A 21,429-nucleotide genomic window follows, 5' to 3' on the forward strand; every position below is an offset into this window, starting at 1 on the left:
AAATTATCAAAACCCCCTTTAAATGGATATACTTGAAAACCCCTCAAAACAACCACAAAGAACATTATATGTTTAATTTTCAAAGCAGCTTCCATTCCATGTTTCTTATAAGCAGCAGCTAAACAGTTTAATCACTGTACATGGGAGCTGGAAGTTAGATGCCTTCCAGGCAAATAAAATGTTGTAGCCTGAGGTTAATAAAACACAGGAGCAGAAACAGAAATGAAACTCCAAATTCTCATATCGCACAATTCAAGTTTATTCCATTCATTCTTGCAACACAAACTTAAAAATACAGTATCATTTAGCATTCTGATGTCTATGAACCATGATAATGATGAACCCAACTGTGTCAAAACAGTTAACAATGGTGAAAAGAGAAAGTCAAATATCAAAATGCACAGAGCACTAATTTTTCTTCTGTCACTGCGTAGAAAGATGATTGTTTATCCATTTACAAAATATAATTAAGACAAGTTTGTTTTGAAATTTTGCATGCAACACTGCAATTGCTTGACCTAGGACACTCTATTCTTGCCAGCCTCTTCTACAAATAATCAATGTTATGTTCAGTTCCATTTAACTATTGTACTCCTTTTCTCATTTGCCCCCTGTAAGAAAAAGGGAGCAGAGGGTACAAAATTGAAAATATACTTAAGTTTATAACTTATTCAGCACAAATTTCAAAGGAAAAGGTTTAAGAACAGAGTGGATTTCCAAGTATATGCAATTCCAGTCTGACAAGGTATTTAAATTCTGTTTATAGAATGAAAAATAATTTACAGTTTGGTATTTTTATCTAGTTAGGACCTACTCAAAGATAGAGGAAGCCACCCATTATTTTTTCCACAAAATAGCTAACAAGAAAGAAACAAATGAACAAGCCCAGTCTTGAGACAATTACAAATGTATAAGCTTTTATTTTTACCTTTCTTTTTTTTAATCCTGGGCAAAATGATTAAACACCTGTTATGTAGTGCAAAAAGCAGAAAAGTATTTCTTCTTTATAAGCCAAACATTAAATGCCATCTTTTTAACTATCTCAAAAGGCAGCTTGGGTATATATTACAGCCAAATTAACACTTGACTCACTGAAGTCTGTTTACTTCTTTTTCCCCCACCAGGGTGAAGTAAGAAAAAATAAGGTGTCCCCATAATCGTAGAAAAAGGGAGGCAAAATTGCCTCAGTGAATCTCCAGAAGAGTTAGTACAAAGATGATGTTTCTTTGCTCACTTAAATGAGAGTTAAAGGGAAGGGCAGGAAAGAATACAGAAGAAAAAAAAAAAAAAAAACCCAACAAAAATACAAAACCACTATGGCCAGACAACTTGATACTAATCAACACAAAAGACTTGAATAATCAAGTTCTGCACGTAAAAACAGATTGCAGTTTTCTAGACTAGTATTTGAATAGCTAAGTATTTAATAGCATAATATGGAGGCAAATTGATGCCAAAGATTGTTACTTTCATAGCTGAATAAAGAGTTAAACCTATAGTCTGTGTTCACACTATTACAATGACATGACAATCCAGCACTGATCAGAGATAAGATTAAAGAGTCCTCTTATAAATAGTTATTAAAAGCACTGTTCACCAAATATTCTTGTTCTTTTATCAGCAGTTCATCAATTGATTTATCACTGATTTCCAACCCTTCTGTTCTTCCTTGCCACCCAGCTCCAAGAAATAGAGTAATTGCACTGTACAGTTTATGGCCAGAGTTGATTGTTTTCTCCATTGCTTTTCTTTTGCTATGTGTAGATGTAAATCAGTTCCTGCTCTCATTTTACACTCTCAATGCAATGCATTTATATCTGAGACATTCAATCCTAATATGCAACATTATTCAAGTAAAACTAAATCTCCATTAAATACGAGTGGTAGTCACCAGTCTACTTCTATATATCCTCTCAATTTCAACAGTGATACCAAAATAGTATCAGCTACTTTTGTTTAAGAATTCAGCATGAGACGTTATATACATTTGTTTTTCTGTATTCTGTTTGTTACCAGAAAGTTTGAAATCTGTGTTTCAAAAGAGAGGAAGATGTATAGTTTGTGGAATAGAGCCTGTTACTCAGTTTTAAGTGAACCAGGAGTCTAATGAAAATTTTCAGGATGAAAGCCAGCAGCTCAGATATTCCTGAGGACCACAAGGTGTGACAGGAGTGCCTACAACATCATTAAATACCTTCCCATCAATGTTCTAGACTGTCATACTAGTACAGTAAATCTTATCTAAAAGTCAATGGTTAATGTGGTATGGTCACACTGGGAACTTCCAGAACAAGCCTCGTGCCTTAGTGGAATTTAAGAGGTTCATCCATTTGACAAGGAAACACTCATTTGAAGATATGCACAGTTAAAAAAAATTCTGTAGTAGTTAGAGCAAGTTAAGACTTCTGCTTGTACATCTTCCTGCTTCTACATCTGAACATAGAAAGGTTCTATCTTTACCAGAAAAGTTTAGCAACAATATTCAGCTGATCTGAATGGCTAAATAACTACTGTTCATTTTCCACATTTGCCTTGATTATCCTTGTGTGCCAAACAGCCTGGAGCTTTCACACATGTCTAGGAATTTTATGCTGATGTGGTGAGTAAAGAAATTTCATCTTACATTCCTTTTGGAAAAAAAACTACAGTGAAATTTTGACCTCTCTCTCAAAAGCAGTTATTTAAAATGTCTGTCCTGGACTGAAACAAATATGGGATAGAAAGACTTCAAATTCAAGCATCCAAAAGTACCTTGGCAGATATTATGGAGTGTAACACCACCATGCCTCAACTGGTCTTTCTTGGTTTGCTCAAGAGTCAGAAAACATTAGTGTGACATCCAATTAGTCAATATAAAGAACAGCTCCAATAACTAGTATCAAAAGTTCTCAAAACTGCAACAGAAGCTTTAGGCAGAAGAAGAATAAAGCTACCCAGTGAGAGAGAAGAGAGAAGAGCAACCCAGCCACCTACATTACTACACTTCAGATTATGGCAGACACTAAGAGCATAGGACTATTGTCTCCTTCACAATTAGTTTCAGGTACATAGCACAGTACTTCCATCTAAAGGAAGTACTTCCATCCATCTAAAAAAAATCTTAGTGCTAATCTAGGAGGCTTACAAGCCAAGTATTCAGCATGGTCTGTCTTCCTTCTTCCATTTTCACTAGAAATGGGAAGAGATTGTGCACTGGAAAGAAGTCCTAGAGGGACACTGTTCATAATACTTTTCAACCCTCTCCAACCAGATTATCTTTGATACAAGTCCCTAACTAGTCTGACTCATAAAGAATTTCCCTCCCCCCAAAGTATTTAGCTGAAGAAGCTGGAAGATGCAAAGAGTGACAGACAGGCAGCAGTGTGAGGCCACAGGAGAGACATTTAAGATATCAGTCCATCCGTCACTGAAGAAGAGTCTTGATTGCCTGGTTGTCAGTGGCTTCAAAGGCAGTTAGTCCATCTGGGCCTTTCACAGTCTTATCAGCACCCTGGAAAAGCAATGGGAAGGACTGTCAGTTCATAATGCCAGGCTAAATCAGTACAAAGTGTGTCAAAAGAGACATAACTTGAATAATTCTATTGATTACATACAGCTTTTCACTGCAGTGCCTTGTTTTCATTCAGAAACCAACCAGACAAGATTTATGCACAGAACTTTTCAGCATGCAGCTAATCTGAGTTTCCAACTTTGTCATTCAAAAATAAGGAAAAAAGCCACAATTTTTGTTACACAGTAAGTTGCAAGTCCAACAAATTATCAGTTTATCTTAGACGTACTTCTTGTTTCCAGCAACTACTACTCTTACAAAAGCAAAAATTCAGTGTTACACACTTCTACAAAATCTATGGTGCACAAAGCTCTCACATGCTAAATTACACAGGTAATACCTGGAAGAGCTGATTTACTAACAAATCATACTATATTAGTTTTATATCATAAAATGGCCACACTCATCAAGGATTGTGCTTCTCTTCCATTCTGAAAAAAAGTCCCTATTGATACATCAGAAAAACAACAGCACAAAATCATTCTGAGTCCAAAACTGCTCAGGTTTGTTTTGGAAGAGTTAGGTCACCTAAAAGCCAACCAAACAGAACAGGGAGGCAACAGGAAGGGTAATGCACCAACTGGGTAAATTGGGAGGATAATGCACCAACTGGATAAATCAAAGAATTAGAATAAACTGCTGCAAGTAAGCACAAGCACTGTGCCAGATTTATGGGAGGAGAACAAAAGAAGGGAAACAGAGTGATTAACTAGTCATGTTTGCTTTGAGCACTGTGTAATCACATTCATGAAAGGGAAAACACAGACTAAACTGTAAATAGGGTAGCTAAAGAAGGGGACAAAAATTATTAGAGATCACAGGACTGATTTCAGAACAACTCTGCAAGATAATATGCAAATCTCACTTGAAAATGACAGGAAAAATACTTTGGGTACAAACACATTTTGTCAAAAGTGTGTACAGCAGAGGCTTGTCTTCAGTTTATGTATAAGCTCTCCACAGAGTAGGTACAAATCCCTTCTCAATTACAAGGAAGATTGTTAGTTACTATTAAGGACACTGAATAGTTTAAGGACATAATGTACCTAGAATTTCCATAGCTTCTTCACTAATTAAACACACAAATCCCCACTGAACTTCCATACATAATACCATGTCTGTTCCCAAGACAACTCTCACTTCCCTAAACTTCTCTAACAGTCTAATAAACTGGATCTGATACCACTGTGATGTGCTACCAATGCTACTTTTCACAATGCAGCATGTTTCCCTCTCTGAAACTTGTACACTCTTTACTTGCATGTACTTAACCCGTCATTTGAAAAAGATGGTTTTGCAGTGGTTTTTATGGCAGCACTGCCAGTCTTGTGGTCCACTGGTCAAACTGATCCTCTTGGAGCTGCTAATCTTCCTTGTGGCCTCTAGAGACTCTCAGTGCAAGAGATGCATTGAGTTCACTCCAGTGACAGGAGCAATTTTTAGTATTTCCTCTCTCCTATCACTGTGTAACATCCTTGGCCCAAACAGTACAAGGATGCTGCAGTTCTTTGGCATATGAACATGAGCTGAATTAGCCTGTTCCCAACAAATGACAATTTGGTTACTGCAAACACACACTTGGGCTGAAACCATGGGAACACAGCTTGTAAAACATTTATTTTTCCCCTAAGAAAACCCCCAAGAGATTTAGTACGTATTCAACACTTGTAATCTTAGTTGTCCAGGGAAAAGAAAGGCAAATAAGAGTACAAATAGCTTCTATGGCACGTGTTGATTGTTTCTACTGCTTAGATAGCACTCAGATTAGAATCTATGTGGAAATCAAGAAGGCTTCAAAAGCTGTTCATTGAGGGAAAAATCTTGATTTGAAGAAAAATGGAACTATGCAGTTATTCACCTGACAGAATTTAAAGAACTTTAATTCATAAAACTCTCCACCAATGTACCAGCACTTAGGGTAACAAAGATAACAGTTAACTGGGGTAACTTGGAAGTATAAAGAGAGGTTTTAATCTTAACATGGGACTGCTCTCCCCCCTCAGAAAAATACTTCAGAAAAATTACTGACATTCAAGACCTGGGTTTCTAAAACAGCTTTATTGAATGTAGGATAAGAGGGTCATGACTACCTAAGGAGGACATCGTTTATTAAACTCAGTACTAATAAATTTAGAAAATTGGCCATTAGCTAGATGGAAAGACTCCTGCCTACATTCAATAAAAAGAGAAGGAAACAATAAAGGTCAGGTCAAGAGGACTTTAATTTGTAGAAGTACAACACTGCCTGGAAGCAACTTTATTAAAAAACTCATGGAAGTACAATGACTTCATAGTATTCTCTACTTTCCCAAAGTAAAAAGTTCCTAATATTTGTGTTATGTTCTACTCTGAAAATACACATACATAAATAAATATAAACCCTCTCTCCTGGGCAGGGTAATAACAAACAAGGATGTTTGCCCACTTAAGTCACCAGGCAAAGCACAAATGTTAAACAGGCTCTGAGAGCCACACATGAGCTACTTGGCTCCAGCTGCAATTCTGGAAAAAACCCAGAGCAACAAGCACAGAACCCATGATGAGAGCTGAGCTCCCACCAAACTGTGAAACCAGAACTGGGGGCACTTAACGAAGCTGGGAGAAGATTGGTTCACACAGCAAGCAGCAAACTGCTAAGAAGAGTTGCCAGATGACACAACAGAGGCAGATGTCTTCTTGTTCAAAAAGTACACAGATGAAGTCATGGCCAACAGATCTGCCAACACTTCTGAACAGGGGACAGATGTATGCACCTCTGAAATCCCCAGTACAGCAACCACGAATGAGGGAAATGAGTGAGCAGATGTGGTCATACTCACAGCTTTTCCTTTTGCCACTGTCAAAGAAAAAAGGGGCTTAACTATCCAACTTGACAGGATACTTCTTGTAAACAAAAGCAGAACTATTTTGGGAGTTGAACAAATGGATGAAGTTTGTTGCATCCTATGCAATAGCCCTCATTCCCTAAGCTTTCAAAACTGTTGTCTATTTTAACATTCTGGCTTCTCTGACACTAAAAAACCACAAATTTTTACATTACAAATCACACACCAGATTATTAAAGAAAAACACGGATCAATGTCTGAAACATTTCTTGAACTACTCCTCCTTCTCCTCCCTTCAATAGCTTGAATCTCATATAAAAGGTTTCCAACATCTCCACAGTCCATCCAGCGCAGAAAGCAATGGAGAATGTTGGCTTAGTAAGTGGGAAGAACATTAAACAGTCAGGTATTTTTACATCTTTCAGTAAGGGCTGACTTCTGATTCCCAGGTATCTGCTACCAAAGAACATATGACTATGGTACAAGCAAGGCATGATTAGTTTAAACTAATGTTTAAACAAGGTTAATAAAATAACTGTGTTAAGAGACAGAACAATCTCTACATATAAGCCCTGCCTCAAACAGACAGAGCTGATAAGCCAACTTCCAGCTTATAAATACTTCATCAGCTAGCCCATGTAAATGGAAGCAATCAGCATTTAACTCAGCATGAAGAAATCTGAAAGTAATTTGAAATAATCTGAAAGTAATCTGAAATTATTTGAAGTAATCTAGGTTGGAAAACCCTCCAAACCAGAAATGGAAATAAATCAACATGGGATAAAGGATACCTTATTTTTTGATGATCCTAAATGAAGGATCAATCCTCACAATAAATTTAAGCAAGTCGGACACACCATTTGAATAGCAAATTAACAGTCACTGCATTTGTTTACAAAAAAGCATAAGTAGTATCAGACAAGATCAAAGTGAAATTCATGAAGCATTGAGGAAGTTAAGGAAAATTTTCCCTGTAAGTGGCACGTGAAAGTATTACATGGCAAGAATTCCTTTGGCTAAATGATTTAAGTGTAATCAAGAAGGACTGTATGTGAATGGAGAAAAAAGACTGCCTGAATTAACTACTGGCTTTGTAAAATTGATCACGTTTGTAATAAAAATCGAAGTGCAAACAGAGACAGATGAGGCTTATTGTCCTCAGGACAAAATTTACAAGCTGTAGGAAAGAGAAAGCTTGGCTCCCTACTTTTATTTCCCCTCCCTCTGCCAACCCAGATGGGTTCTCAGTCATCTGGCAAAAGTTGAGGGAAACCACACCTCTGAGCAACTTCACAGCAGAGATTGCATCACATGAAGCACTTAAACAGCTGCCAAAGCCAAATCCACTGAAGGAATGCATTTTTTTTTCCCCTTACTGATTTGCAGCTCTGCTCTCTAGCTGGAGCCCACAATACTCTGACGGTCACTGTTACTTTTGCTACACAACAGAAGTCCTTCAACTTTGTCTTTCAGCTATCTTTCACCATGATCAGAGTACTCTGTTTTAGCATCTGTTTGAGGTTCTGAACATATCATCTGGAGCATCATAATGTTATTGCAAAAAAAAAAATCCCAGTAATATGCTTTGCTAATGGGTAACTTGTTCAAAACATTCCTATCTCACCTTTGACAGAAGCAATTTCACACAGGAAACGTGGCCCTCATAGACTGCTGATAGGAGTGGTGTGATATTGTGTTTGTCTGGAGCCTGCAAATTGAGATACAATTACTTGAAGGACAATTTCACACAGCATTGTAATGTTTCACAAAACTTTTTAATTTTCTTTAATCAGTAAGGAAGTAAAAAACGGTAAGGAAGTAAAAATTTAAGAATATTAGCCAGAAATGCATTCCACAGGATTTTTTACCTCTTTTTTAATACAGGAAAGTTATAATTTAAAAAAGAGGTAATAGCAAGATATATCTTCCACAAGACTTCAAGGTATCCCAAAGCTTGTCCATAATTTTAGGCCAATTGAGCAGTTTAGCTGACAAATTTTGCCCAATTTAAAAACACTACTCCTAATTCTCCCATTTCACAGGCAGCATCACTTCAGAAAACAGTTTTGGCTGAAATATTCTTTTGGCTGTCTTCTCTCTAAACTACAGTCCTGGAAAGAATAAGAAATGGAGCAACTGAAATGCTATTTTTAACTCTTCCCCAGCTAGGAAAATTCCCAAGGAAGAGATAATCTTTCCAGACAACCAGGAGTGAAATCCTAGCATTTTTGTTAGAACTAAAGCTAAGATGTCTTACATGTTAACTTTTGGACGAGCATTCTAAGGCACATTTGGGGTGTATGGTTAAAGTATTTGGGAATTTAACTTCTGCAGGGCTGATACAGCTTCATCAAATCTTTTCAAAACAAGAAGCCATGCATGTCAAGCTACAGGAAAATGTCTTAAACAAGAAAGAATGTCTCCAAAGAAGAGACACACTTTTTTCCAATGTGTCCAAAGAGAATTAAAATATTTAATAAGCGTAATTGTGAACTTCTCTAGAATCCCACCTCTCAAATATTTTGAAATGCATCGAATTGTTTAGCTTGATTTATACTTTTCAGTGACTGTTTAAGCACTTACACCAATCTCTCTGGTGTGTGTGGGAAGACTTTAAGACCCATTTGCAAATACAATAATACATACATTAATGTCAGCTCCTTTCAAGAGCAAAAATTCCAGAATCTCAAGCTGGCCACAGTCTGCTGCATAGTGAAGAGGCTTCCTCCCACCTTCAAGTGTCCGGTTGACATCTTCACCCTTTAAAATAAACATAATCTCATCAGTAAAATTTTGGAGTTAACACAAGAGGAAGAGCTTGAAAGAAATCCAACACCCTTAAACATGTGTGACAGTGTTCACAGGGGTTCTTGGATGAGGCAAGAGATGAGAATGTTGACTCCAGAAGGCTTGGTTTATTATTTTATGATATATATATTACATTATAACTATACTAAAAAGAAATAGAAGGAAAAGTTTCGTCTCTCAGCAGGCTAGCTAAGAATAGAATAGAAAAGAAAAGAAAATGATAACAAAAGGCAGCTCTCTTGGACTCTGTCCGAGATAGCTCCATCTTGATTGGCCATTAATTATAAAATTCAAGATGGCCCAACCAAAAATCCACCTGCTGCATTCCACAGCAGCAGATAACCATTGTTTACATTCTTTTTCTGAGGCACCAGCTTCTCAGAAGGGAAAATCTTAAAGAAAAGATTTTTAGTGAAAAAGATGTCTGCAACAAATATGCTGAAGAATGTTCCACCCAGATATTTCAGTCACTGCCCAAGAAAAATGAAAATTAAGTTGCTCAATTTTTATTCCCTCACATCTGCACTTATGACTTTAAGACAACCTTGATCCCTTGTTCTGTACTGCATCTCAGGTGTCCCTGTACACAAGGTACAAGTGCACTAGGTAACTACTCATGATTAAAAAAAACACCCAAACCAAACCAATAAAAAAAATCATGAGAGGTTGTACAAAATGGCTCATTTTGCTTCTCTTTCCCCATAACTAGGATCATAGTTATCTGGCCAAGTTCCTTTATCTGCTTCTATGAATACTGAAGCTTTGCATAATGACAAACCAGCTGCATAGAAGCAAGTCAGCATCATAACTACCAGCAAGTGAGTCCAGACGATCCATAATTTAAAACCCAATTATGAAACTGTCCACCCTGTTTTATAAATAGCATTTGCCAATTCTACATGATACAAACAAGTCTGAAGAGTCAAGCAAATCAGGCCACAGGAAGCTGTACTCTAATGCCTCTCATACGAGTGGATTGAGACATCTCTTAAGGCGTAAACAAAATTTAATTTACTGAGTACCTAATCAGCTTTGTTTCCTCACCTTGGGTTGTGCAACTAAGGATAAACTGATTTACTGCCCTTCCTTAGTGACAAGAAGTTACTGGAAACCAACTAGAGACAAGCTGTGTGGTAAGTGGCTTCTTGTTCTTATGTGCAAGGAATCTTAGTGTTTTAGGAAGTGGCTAAATTTTGCATCATACCTCAAGCCCTGTAACTCCACAGGAAAACAATCAGAAGAATTTCAGCTGCAGCACCAATTCGTAGTTCTCTATAGAGCCCCTGCAGCTCCTCCACTCCTGTTCCAAAGTTTTAGAAAGTGCACAGAATAGAGGGATTGACATACATCTTCCAGACATTACTTCCCTTCTAAGAATGGAAGAGAAGATTGCCAGAAGGAAATCTTATTCTGCTTTTGATCTTCTATATAATCAGTTTTACACTACTAGTCAAATAACAAGATGACCTCATTATTCTCCTCTCTTCTCAATAAAATATTCAATTATTCATCATATACCCTTGTAGCAGATAGTATTGTGATGTAGCTTCTCATTTGCTGAATTTCATTGACAATTAAGTTCCAATTTAAAAAAACCACCCAGATCAAAGTAGGCTAAGAGCACATAAATAGTCTGGGAAAGCACATAAAGAAGCAGCATGTACTTATGTTGAACATTAAACTCTACCCATACTTTTATTTGCACATGGACTCTTCCCATAATTTTAAAACAACTGGCATTTACAAAACCCATCATGTTTGCTGATACATTAGGGATTGGGTGCACAGGTTTGAGAAGCCAACCACATGAAAGCCACACAATAACCAACCCAAACCAAAACAATCTCCAAAAACCCTTGTAAAGCCTGACACATGCCAAGTAAAGGAGCATGGGAGAAGGGCAGGCAAGCTAACTCCTGGGACAGCATACAGTCAAGCCATAAAGTTCACAGTCCAAAGGAAAGTTAGAGTCATCGCTTCTCAAGATTAGGACAGTCCAGCAAAGCTCTCACTTCCTTAAGCTTATAAATATTATTTGGCTCACTGGCTTATAAACTATAGTAATTTTTCTTTTGTTTTTAAAGAATAAAACAAAGGTCCTCTCCTAAGCTGGCTGTGGAATAAATTCCTGCTGGATGATGAACTTTCAGAGGAAAAAAAAAATATACCCAAACTCCTAGTTTTTTAAGATCCCTGTAAAGATGATGAAAACATGTTTATAGGGGAGTACCTAGCAAAAGGTTTGCAAATAAAGATGTCCCAAACACAGATTACATGGTATTGAATACTGGCACTGAGAACATGTATCATTAACATTCAAAGTTAAACATCAGAACATTTTAGTCTGAATTAACAGAACACAGACATAATATAAATTAGAAAAATAAAAAAAAAAAAAAATCAAGTACTCCTATATTCTGCAATAAACCAAGTCAAACATCCAGTTGTTTCATAGGTTTGAAAAGCCACTGTAAAACAGACCACTGAATGTCATACAGCTTTACCTGGCCTTTCCTACACCCAGTCCAAGAAATACAGAAGTAGGAAGGGAAGATAAACCAATGCATTTAATATACAGGGATCAAACTGGCAAAACCACTTGTTTCAAATGCAGTCACCAACATATATACATTAAAAATTTACAGGACTCTTCACAGGTAATTTCTCTCAGGTCTTTAGATCTCCTATTTACCTAGGACATCTCTCTGTAGGACAAGCAGTGATTTCCAAAATGAGGTGTGAAAACTCAAAGGGTGCAAGGCAATCCACTGGGGTGTGAAAAGAAACTATATATTGTACTATTATTAAAATGTAAAAATAGCATTCATTTCATCTTTAATTTCCATTTTTGGGGTATATTTTATAATGTGCACATTACACAGTACAGGAGTACATATTGAAGCTGATATAATAATATCTTAAATATCAAGTCCCAGTCTACCTGCTCAGGGTCAGGCTGGATGCGGCTTTAAGCAACCTGGTCTTGTGGAAGGTGCTCCTGCCATGCAGGGGGGGTGGAATGAAATCTTTAGGCATAAAATAAAGACTTAAGCCCCTGCCTCATAAATGAGACAGCTCTGGTGAAGGGGTGGCTAATTATACCAACACGATGAGATGAAGTGGTCTCTCAAGCCCTGCCAGAGGTTGGTACAGGAAACAGCACACAAGTAAAGATTCAAAGAGAAACATTATCTCTGCATCAAGTTTTCCAAATTTACTGTGGTTTTGAGTAATACTGGCCAAACATGCCATAAAGAACGTTATGAACTTGGGTATCAGCAATCTTATGAGGTGATGATTCTCAATACAGAACTCTGAGAGAGCAAAGTAACCAATATATTGGTGGGCTGAAATGAAGCTGCTGAAGGTTTACACGAAAAATCACCATCCCCTGCAGAGGCACATGGTCAGAATCCACATGAACTGACAACATGAAGCTTAATTTTTCCTTTACACCCACAGGAGCAACATCTTCTGTGCACTAGACCAAAAGTGACAGAATGATTCTTCAAGGAGATTTTATGGGACTTCTGCCATTTTCTAGAGTCTAACAGAGCAGCAAGGAGGTTAAGCTGTGTATTTGGAGGAGATACAATTAAGACAGAATCAAGGAATCATATCACCCTCAAAATAAAATGTAGCTTCAAAGGTCAGACTTCTCCTGAAAGAAGATTATTTATTTTCACTTTCTAGAGTACACCCACACATTCACTAACATTGGTGTAAATATTTGTGCACAGCCTCAGAAAGTAATTTGCCCAGGCAAAAGAAAAGACATGATCACCTCTATAATGGCCTTCCAGAATACACTGAATGTACTCAGTCAGCCATTTAAGGCTAAGTCTGGCACAAACTACATTAGTCACATTTTTCTTTTCAGATCAAAGACCCAGGGCACCAGCTATATATTATCATTAAAAACACGTTACACCCATGAAACATCAGTTCCCAGGTATCTGCTTTAATCCCCTCTATTAAAATCTGATTGGGAGTAAAGAAAAGCCTCTGTGAATCTCCAATTACTAAACAAGATGACATAAAAGAAGACTTTTATACCCTATTTCAAAAAGTCACATAAAATGGCTAACAGAAGAACTTTAAATTAGGAGATCTTAAGGTATCAATTTCAGCTGAAATGTGGCTTTCAATTTTTCACTGCAGGACAGGAAAATAAAAACTGGAAACTCACTTCCAAATACTTTTAAGAACTTTGCTTTTTAAGTAACTAAGAGTAGGATTCATTATAGCAGCCTGTGAATGCAACTATCACCCACTTTCTGTAATAGAGCAATTTAATCCATAAAAACATCTGTTCTAACTAATTTCTTAAGTGACTACTGTCAAAAATAGTTACTCTTGAACTTAATTCTTTCATTACCCTCTCTCACTCACATTTTCCTTGCTTTACCTTCTCTTGCCAATATATTAACACAAAATCCCTTGTTATATCTCATGTACTTTTCCAGTTTAGCTCTAGTCAAGGCTTTGGCTTTTTTAGTTCCATCCCTGCACACCCTGGGGAAGTGACTATGTTCTTCTTGGGTACCCACCCCCAAATCCCATTTTTATGCTCCCCTCTTTCTTCCTGAGCTCAGAGAGGAGATCCTGACAGCCAAGCTGCCCTCTACCCTCCTGCATACCTGGTGGATGTCCCAGAGTAATCTGGAAGGATCTGCACCTTAACAGCTGCCCTGAATAAGTCGTGCCAAATTTAATTCCTTCTTCAGCCCTTGTTAAAAGAATGAACCAGAGTTTGCTGACTTTGTCCCTAATGCACATTATGACCTCAGCTCCATGAAAATGAACATGTTTAGTCATAAAGTACACATTCTGGAGCTCATTATTTTCCAGGGAGATTATTTAACCACACCTAACTGATTCCATCCTTCAACTGCCCCTGCCTTTCTGCAGCCTTTATTACACAAGGCTGTATTCAATGCCTGCCTTGGTCTCCCTTTATCTGCTAACTCCCTCTTTTCCCAGCTTCTGCCAGTTTCAGAAGCATCAACACTTAAAGCCAAATGAGCTAAACTCAAGTTCAACCTAATCTAGGTTAAACTTCACCATTAACCTAATCTATGTTAAACCTAATCACCATTCTAGCACCCTACAGCACACTCCAGGTGCTTCAAGCACAGGCTTATTTTGCAGTGGCACAGGAACTGAAACCAAACCTGAGCCAGGTGTTCACGTGAGCACTGTGGTTTGTCAGAAGTGTTGTTCTAGAACATTACTGCCAGGCTACAAATGCCACAGCTCACCCTTCACTTGAGCACCAGCTTTTCTCCTGTGGGGCAGCAACAGCTTTGCTACTTCCAGCCAAAGTTTGACCCTTCCCACCACTGCACCACAATCAGTGGTTGAATGATGAATTCCATGAGGGAACTGATCAGTGTGAGAATTTATTTGATCATTTCCTTCATCTGTTCCATGACTTGGCATCTGAACACACCAGCAATTAGTAGCTGGGATTTACACTGCAGTCCTACCACAGGAATAGAAACTGTGGCCTCATTAAATCCTATTGCATAGGTTAACTGTATTAGTAGAGCAGTGCCTGTAATACTTATGGCATTAAAATGCTCTTTCAGATTTAGAAACAACTCCATATCTCCATCTGTACTTATCATGCAAAAATAACTGCATCTCCCCTTTTCGTGCATTCCTTTCATTTCAGTTTTAATGAAGGAAATCAGATTCCATGCAGTCAGATGTCCTTAGAGGGCAGGGAAGCCTCTTGCAGGAGCTGCTGTGTAATTCCTGTCTTTATTATAGTAGGAAAGAAAATAACTCACTGTACAGTCTGTTGCATTACTTCCATCTCTTTGCACACAAGGGATGGCCACCCTTACAGTGTATTAGGTAACTCTGACATTTTAAGCATAGCAACAACTTTGCTGTCTCAATGGACAAGAGGAAGAGTAAAAAATCCTCTTTCTATAGAGAAAAGTTTAAGCCCTATGGATGAGATATTTTGACTATTTTGCTGCATATCGAAAATGCTACTTCCAAAAGCTTCATATTTACTATTTTCTCCACAGACTTTGTTTGTGCTGGTTGTATTATTTGTTTTTTAAAATTCAAAGAGATGGCAGAAGTAAATTAATGATGTTGGATATAATCTCAAGATATGCTCTGCTATAACAGAAATTATATTGGCATCCACTGAATGAAATCTTTCCCTCCAATATAACTAAGTTTTAGTTTTTAAATCAAGCTAAGTGCCTGAAATGTTAAGTTCTATGTTTTGTAGCGGAACATATATAAACTGAGCTCTGAAATCACTTAAGAACAATCTATTCCTTATTCTTCTGAAGGAAGAGTAAGCTTGGATAAATCACACCTGTAGAAAAAATTATTAGCCATATACTCAAACAGTTTAGAAAACAATCTTGCACTTCCACAGTTGGTATGTGGGGGGCATGGATGAACTGATTATGACTTAATCTTCCCCAAACACTCTATTTCATTTTCTCAGAGCTTGAGTCTGCTCACACCCCTTCAATCATTCTCCACTATAACTTCTCCAGATTCATTCATCACTGGAAAGACTTTTAAAAAAAGCCACAAACCCACTCTCCCACCCCTCAAAAATCCACAAACACCAGGTAAATACTCTGAAATTGAAAATACATTAAGTTATTTTTGTCATTCTATTTCAATTCTCAAAATGGTTGTATTTTAAGTACATAAGCCAAAGTACTTTACTGTTTAACCTGTGTTTGTTTCAGTTGTATGTTCATAGAGCTTTCAAGCATTTACTGCTGCCACATGGCAGCTCTGGGGCTCATCTAACCAAACGTTACCTCTCTAGCAAGGAAAACGTAAACACCTTGACTGAGAATCCCTAAAAACAATGCTGTAGAAACAACTGAAAAAACCACCCATTTTCTACACACAAGTCAATCATTCTGCAATTTCTAAAATAACTGTGAGCTCAGAAATATTGTAAGCCAAGCACAAACTTCAGTCCACACTCAAACAGCAAAAACAACGTTTTTTATACAGCTAATCCACGGGTCATAAACACTGGTGGAAATGAGGGAAAACTTAAATACCACACTTCCTGAAATCTGACTAATAACCTAAAAATATAAGGAGAGTTTAATTCTACAAGCTTGTCAGTCTAGTGACTCATGCCATTACAGACTATTTAAGGCTGAAAGGGAACTTTGGAGGTTATGCAGTCTAACATTTGCTCTTAAGCAGGTCCAATCAGATCAGGCTGCTCAGCTGAGTTCCACAGACCTCCAAGGACTGAGGATTCCAAAAGTTCTCCAGGCATAAGCCCTTTCATTTTGATCATCCTCACAGGGAGTATTTTTTCTCTTACACCTAATCAGAATTTCTTGCATTTAAACTACAACTGTTGTCTCTTTCACTGTGCACAGCTAAGCAAACTTCTCTATATCCTGCCCTTTGTACAGAAAGATAACTATAAAACCTTCCCAAAAGGAAAAAAACCCAAAAATGAAAAACAAAACAAAACAAAAAAACCAAGCTACCACAATTCTAATAACATTAACTTGTACATCCTTCACCTACCAATAAAACCAGAGGTAAAAAAGCTTTTATAATTTTTTCAGTAGGTCCTATACTTCATAAAACAGCTGGTACAGATCTTCCTATGCCTTCCAGATTCCTAACTAATTTCAACTGCACTTCAGCTGTCATACCTCCTCCATCTCTGCATATTTGTACAATATTTCTACATTCCTTCCAGTGGATCATTTTGCTTTCCCCTTCTCAGTAACTCTGAGTATTTGTTATAAATTCCTCAAAGTATGTGACACGGAATGCAAGCTGCAGTATTGAAAAACACTCAGCATTTCTCCTGCTCTCATGGAAGAGAGCTCCAAGTTCTAAAGAAAGGCCCCTGCAGGATCTTTTTCACTTTAGAGAGGCTGCAGTGCCATCTTATTTGTATTCAAACAGCACAAGCACAGGCTGGGCAGAGAATGGATCAAGAGCTGCCCTGGGGAGAAGGACCTGGCGGTGAATGGTGGATGAGAAGCTTTGACACATCCCTGAGAGCCAAATGTACCATGGACTGCACCCAAAGCCATGGGGCCAGCAGGGCAATTCTACCCCTCTTCACTCACCTGAGTGCTGTGTTCAGCTCTGGGAAACATTTAGATGAGATATTAGGAGGAAATTCTTTACTGAGAGGGTGGTGAGGCACTGGAACAGGTGGCTGTGGAAGTTTTCAGGGCCAGGGAAGATGGAGCTCTGAGCAACCTGGTCTAGTGGAAGGTGTCTGGGTTCATGTCAGGGAGGTTGGTGCTAGATATGTTTTAAGTTCCTTCCAATCCAACCATTCTATGATTCTATGAAATAACACAAAAAAAGGCAATCTGACCTTTCATCATAGCAACAGAACTTTATATATCCTTCCTCCTCTGAATTCTTCTTCCACAACTCAGTTGTTCAAGCACAGAACTGGAACCTCAAATACTCTTGTTTTTCAATTAACTTTGAAGATTTGAGAAGAACTAAAGTTGATTATGAGTTCAAACACGAAAAGTCAACACAGTAGACTGAGTTTTACCAATGAAGACACAACTGCTACTACCCCAATTTTCTTACTATTGGAATTTTATTGAAACAATCCTTGGGCTTATGTGCAGAAGTACTAGATTTCCCATATGACCCGAACAAGAGTGCTTTCCTGCTCCTCAGTCTGCCTCTGGAATGATTCTGTATAGATTCCATTCTGCAACCTTGTTCTCACCTAAAGCACCAATCCACACACTGCCAACCTTAACTGCAAACTGGAATGAAATACACCTACACACCCCAAGAGATGCATTTTTATAAAATATGCTGAAGAAATCTGACAGCCTTGTAGAATAGCAGCTTGCTACACAAAAATAGTCACCTGGTCTGCCTTTTAGGCCTTCACTTCAGTGATCCCAAAACATTCTAAGAGTCCAGAACAGCCTCAGAGTCTAAAAAGCAGCACTGACTTTGATGAAGTAGTTTTCATTCTTGCCAAGACAAACTGATTTAGCCAACCAAAATCCATGCTAGCACTTTCACAGGTCCCTGGAGATTACCAATAGGAAAAGACTTTAGGTATGAATTACTGAATCCATTTTATGGTGTATCTAAAAAAAGATATTTATTGTTTTCAAGGGTCAAATTAACATTACTCTAAACACCTCTGACTAGCAGAGAAAATAAATTAATTTCTTCTTCCAAGCTGGTTATAAAATTTCCTTTAAATACTTTGTTATGGTAACTGAGATGAGCACCAGCCTGAAGCAGTTTTTGCTGGGTAGAGAGGTTAAATTTTGAACTGACACAGCTTTTCATTGATACAGCAAACAGACCCTCACATCATCTTCCTTAACACAAATCTGAAGGTAACCGAATCACCAGTCCAATACTTTAGACAAGGAAATAATTTATGTAAGCTTTTATGTGTTTCATCATAACACTAGTCCAGTGTGCTGATTTCACATTCCCATCTGCTTTAACTAAGAGCAAGAATAATTCAAATGACAGTTCAAAACAAGTCAGTGCAACACATAATTTAAACTTCTATACATTTTTTCCCCTATAAATGTAAAAAACTCTTGACATATGATGCCTCAACGGTTGCAGACCTAAGAACTGGGCAGAGCAGATGGAAAAGACAAATTTCACATTTCCACTCAATCTGTTTTATTGAAAAAAAACTTCTAAAACAATGCAGGAGGCCTAAGAAGAAGCAACAGTATTTTATCATTTCTGCCCAGCAATTTATTGAGTCTCAAGTTTTCTTATCTCTAGTTTCTGATTCACAAGAAAAATGACCATGTTTCACTAATAGTCACTAAATATTCCAACCAAGAGCAAGAGTGGGACCTGCTGAAATAACTAGCAACTCAAAGTCTGGGTTAAGCCAAAGAGCAGAAAAGGGAAGTAAAAAGATTAATGTTGTAAGCTGTGAATTGTTTATAATTTTGAAGCTGATTTCTTCAGTTAAAAACTCGCAATAAGATCCTTCCAGAGCTGAGGAAATCAACTCACTGCAACTGAAAGTAGGCAGTTTCCAACGGCAACTGCAAAAATTTTGTGCCAAATCCAAATTTTCATGTGAATCCCCTATATTTTCAAAAATTACTTACTTTCAGTCCACCCAAAAAAATCAGTGTAACCCAGCCTCACTCAGGCCGCACAGAGACAACAGCTACTGCTGCTCAGAGGTTCAGCATGTTCCAACCATTCCAGAGCTCTCCAAGTGCAGCCTGAGTGGACTACAGCAGTCTGCAGACAACTGAACTGAAGCAAATGACCTAGATTTGTTGTGTGAGATAATCACTTTGCACTTGGATAATTTCACCCAGAAGTTTGTTGGTTTTTGTTTAACAGTTGAGTGTGACTGCACTAGTTAAGCCTTCCTACTGATGATTTCTGTGTTTACCCTCAGACAGATTTAATAACATCTTTTCAATTCCTCTGGGTGTTTTATTCCCCATCCTCTAAATTTTATAACTTGAAGCAAAAAGGAATTTTCTTCCAGCTGTCTTCTTTCTACCCTGTATGCTTTGGGAAATATATGGGACAAGCTGATTTTACACCTCCCCCTTATCACATCTTACTGAAACAAACAGAAATAGCAAAAACATCCACAAGAAATCCTGTAGAGATAGTGATCAAAAACCAAATCCAAGATAACAGATGTTGAGAAGGGAACTTGAATACAGAAAGTTAAATCCCTGTGGAAGAGGCTGAAGACATGAGTATCAAATTTTCATTATTTTTCTGGACTCATTTCTAGTATTTGCTATTAGTTTATCCTGCAATATCCAAATGAGCTTCTGTTTTAAAAAATATGTAAAAAAGGCTACTCAAAGAATTTCAGGACAACATTCCCTCTAGAAGACCCTTATCAGTTTATCAAAAAGGGGTTTCTGTTCTGAGGATAGTGTGTGTCTCCAGCTGGCATTTTGTAGGAAGTTGTACAACTAGAGCACACAGATGTAGATGTCCATGTAAAAAATGCATATCTACTTTGCAGTTCTCTACTTTAGGAGAAGCCTTAATTGCTAATAATAACACAAATACCTGGTCTATAAAAGTTAAGAAAATGAATTATGAACCTGATGATGAATTTTGCCTGCCTTGATATCATATCTAAAGTACTCTGAAAGCTTTTAAGGCACTGCTACACTTATTCTGGCTTAAGCCAACGAAAAGGTGCTTAACAAGCATACTTTTCAGGTTTTGTTGGTGGTAAACAATATCTAGCTTATCCACCATAATCAATGCAATCTGAAGTCCTTTGTCTCAGTCAAACAAATACAATTCCAGAAACAACTGCTAAATAAACTGAACTACTGAGCCATCTGTGCTTCAGTTGTATCAGCATTTTGGGAGACAAACAAACCTGATACATGAGTTGTTCTGTAGAACAGCAATGAACCAACTGTTTCCTAGCTACAGCTTCTAGAAGCCCATGCTACAATCCCAGCTTCAAAGATGTGCGAAACACAGTTATTGAAAACAGTTGTTCTCCCCCCGCAAAAAAAAAAAAACCTGTGTAAGATTTGGGTGAGAAATAATGTAACCCACTCACTACTTGCACTAGCAAGGGATGAAACAGGAATGAAGGGCCCAGTTGTGCAGCTTCTCTTAGCTCCTAGGAATTCCCATTTATAAGTCTGGTCCAAAACTTCCATTTATAAGTTTGTTTCTTAGGCAACAGCTCAGAGTAATAGCAGCAAATAGTTCTGACAGAATAGGCTGCTGCAGACAAACGTATCATTGCTCTCTGTTCAGATTAGCCCTTTAACTCATGAATGTTAGTGCATGAAATATTCTGGATGGCAAACTGAAACAGCCAATGATTAGACACTTCCCAAGCTGTCCCTGCTTAGAAAGATTGTCAGAATTCAGAATTAAAGTTAAAATGCTTTAGTTACAGCATCAGGACTCACCTGTCAGCCCTGATATGGAGGGGACAAACATAAATGAAAGCCTTTAACCATTAATTCTAAAGATTTGCAGATCAATCTGATGACTTTATACCTTAAGTTGACATAAACCTAATGTTCCCCCTGAAGAGTTAAGTCAAGCACTGCATCTATTGCAGACAGTGCAGTGTCCATTTTCATAGGCCTAAAAGGATTGGATTTTTGATTGCAGAAATGATTGGCCAGACTTCATGTTTTACCAGTGTATTTTAGATGATGTGATTTGCATGATACCTATTCTAAGAATATACTAAGCAGAAGATATTCCAGCTCACATGGGTGCCAG

At 37.7% G+C, this 21,429-nt stretch overlaps 1 protein-coding gene across 1 annotated transcript in view; it reads right to left on the reverse strand.

Annotated features, from left to right (window-relative positions):
• Positions 1-243: 243 nt before the first annotated feature.
• Positions 244-21,429, reverse strand: part of MTPN (myotrophin) — a 31,289-nt gene continuing 10,103 nt past the window's right edge. Inside the window, exons 2-4 of the mRNA XM_054631606.2 lie at positions 9,022-9,135; positions 8,000-8,083; positions 244-3,490 (exon numbers count right to left, since the gene is read on the reverse strand). Of these exons, the coding sequence (XP_054487581.1) occupies positions 3,404-3,490; positions 8,000-8,083; positions 9,022-9,135 (285 nt within the window). The 3' untranslated portion in view covers positions 244-3,403. The remainder of the gene's footprint in view (positions 3,491-7,999; positions 8,084-9,021; positions 9,136-21,429) is intronic.

Source organism: Agelaius phoeniceus, chromosome 5, assembly GCF_051311805.1.
Source record: "Agelaius phoeniceus isolate bAgePho1 chromosome 5, bAgePho1.hap1, whole genome shotgun sequence".
NCBI lineage: Eukaryota > Metazoa > Chordata > Aves > Passeriformes > Icteridae > Agelaius > Agelaius phoeniceus.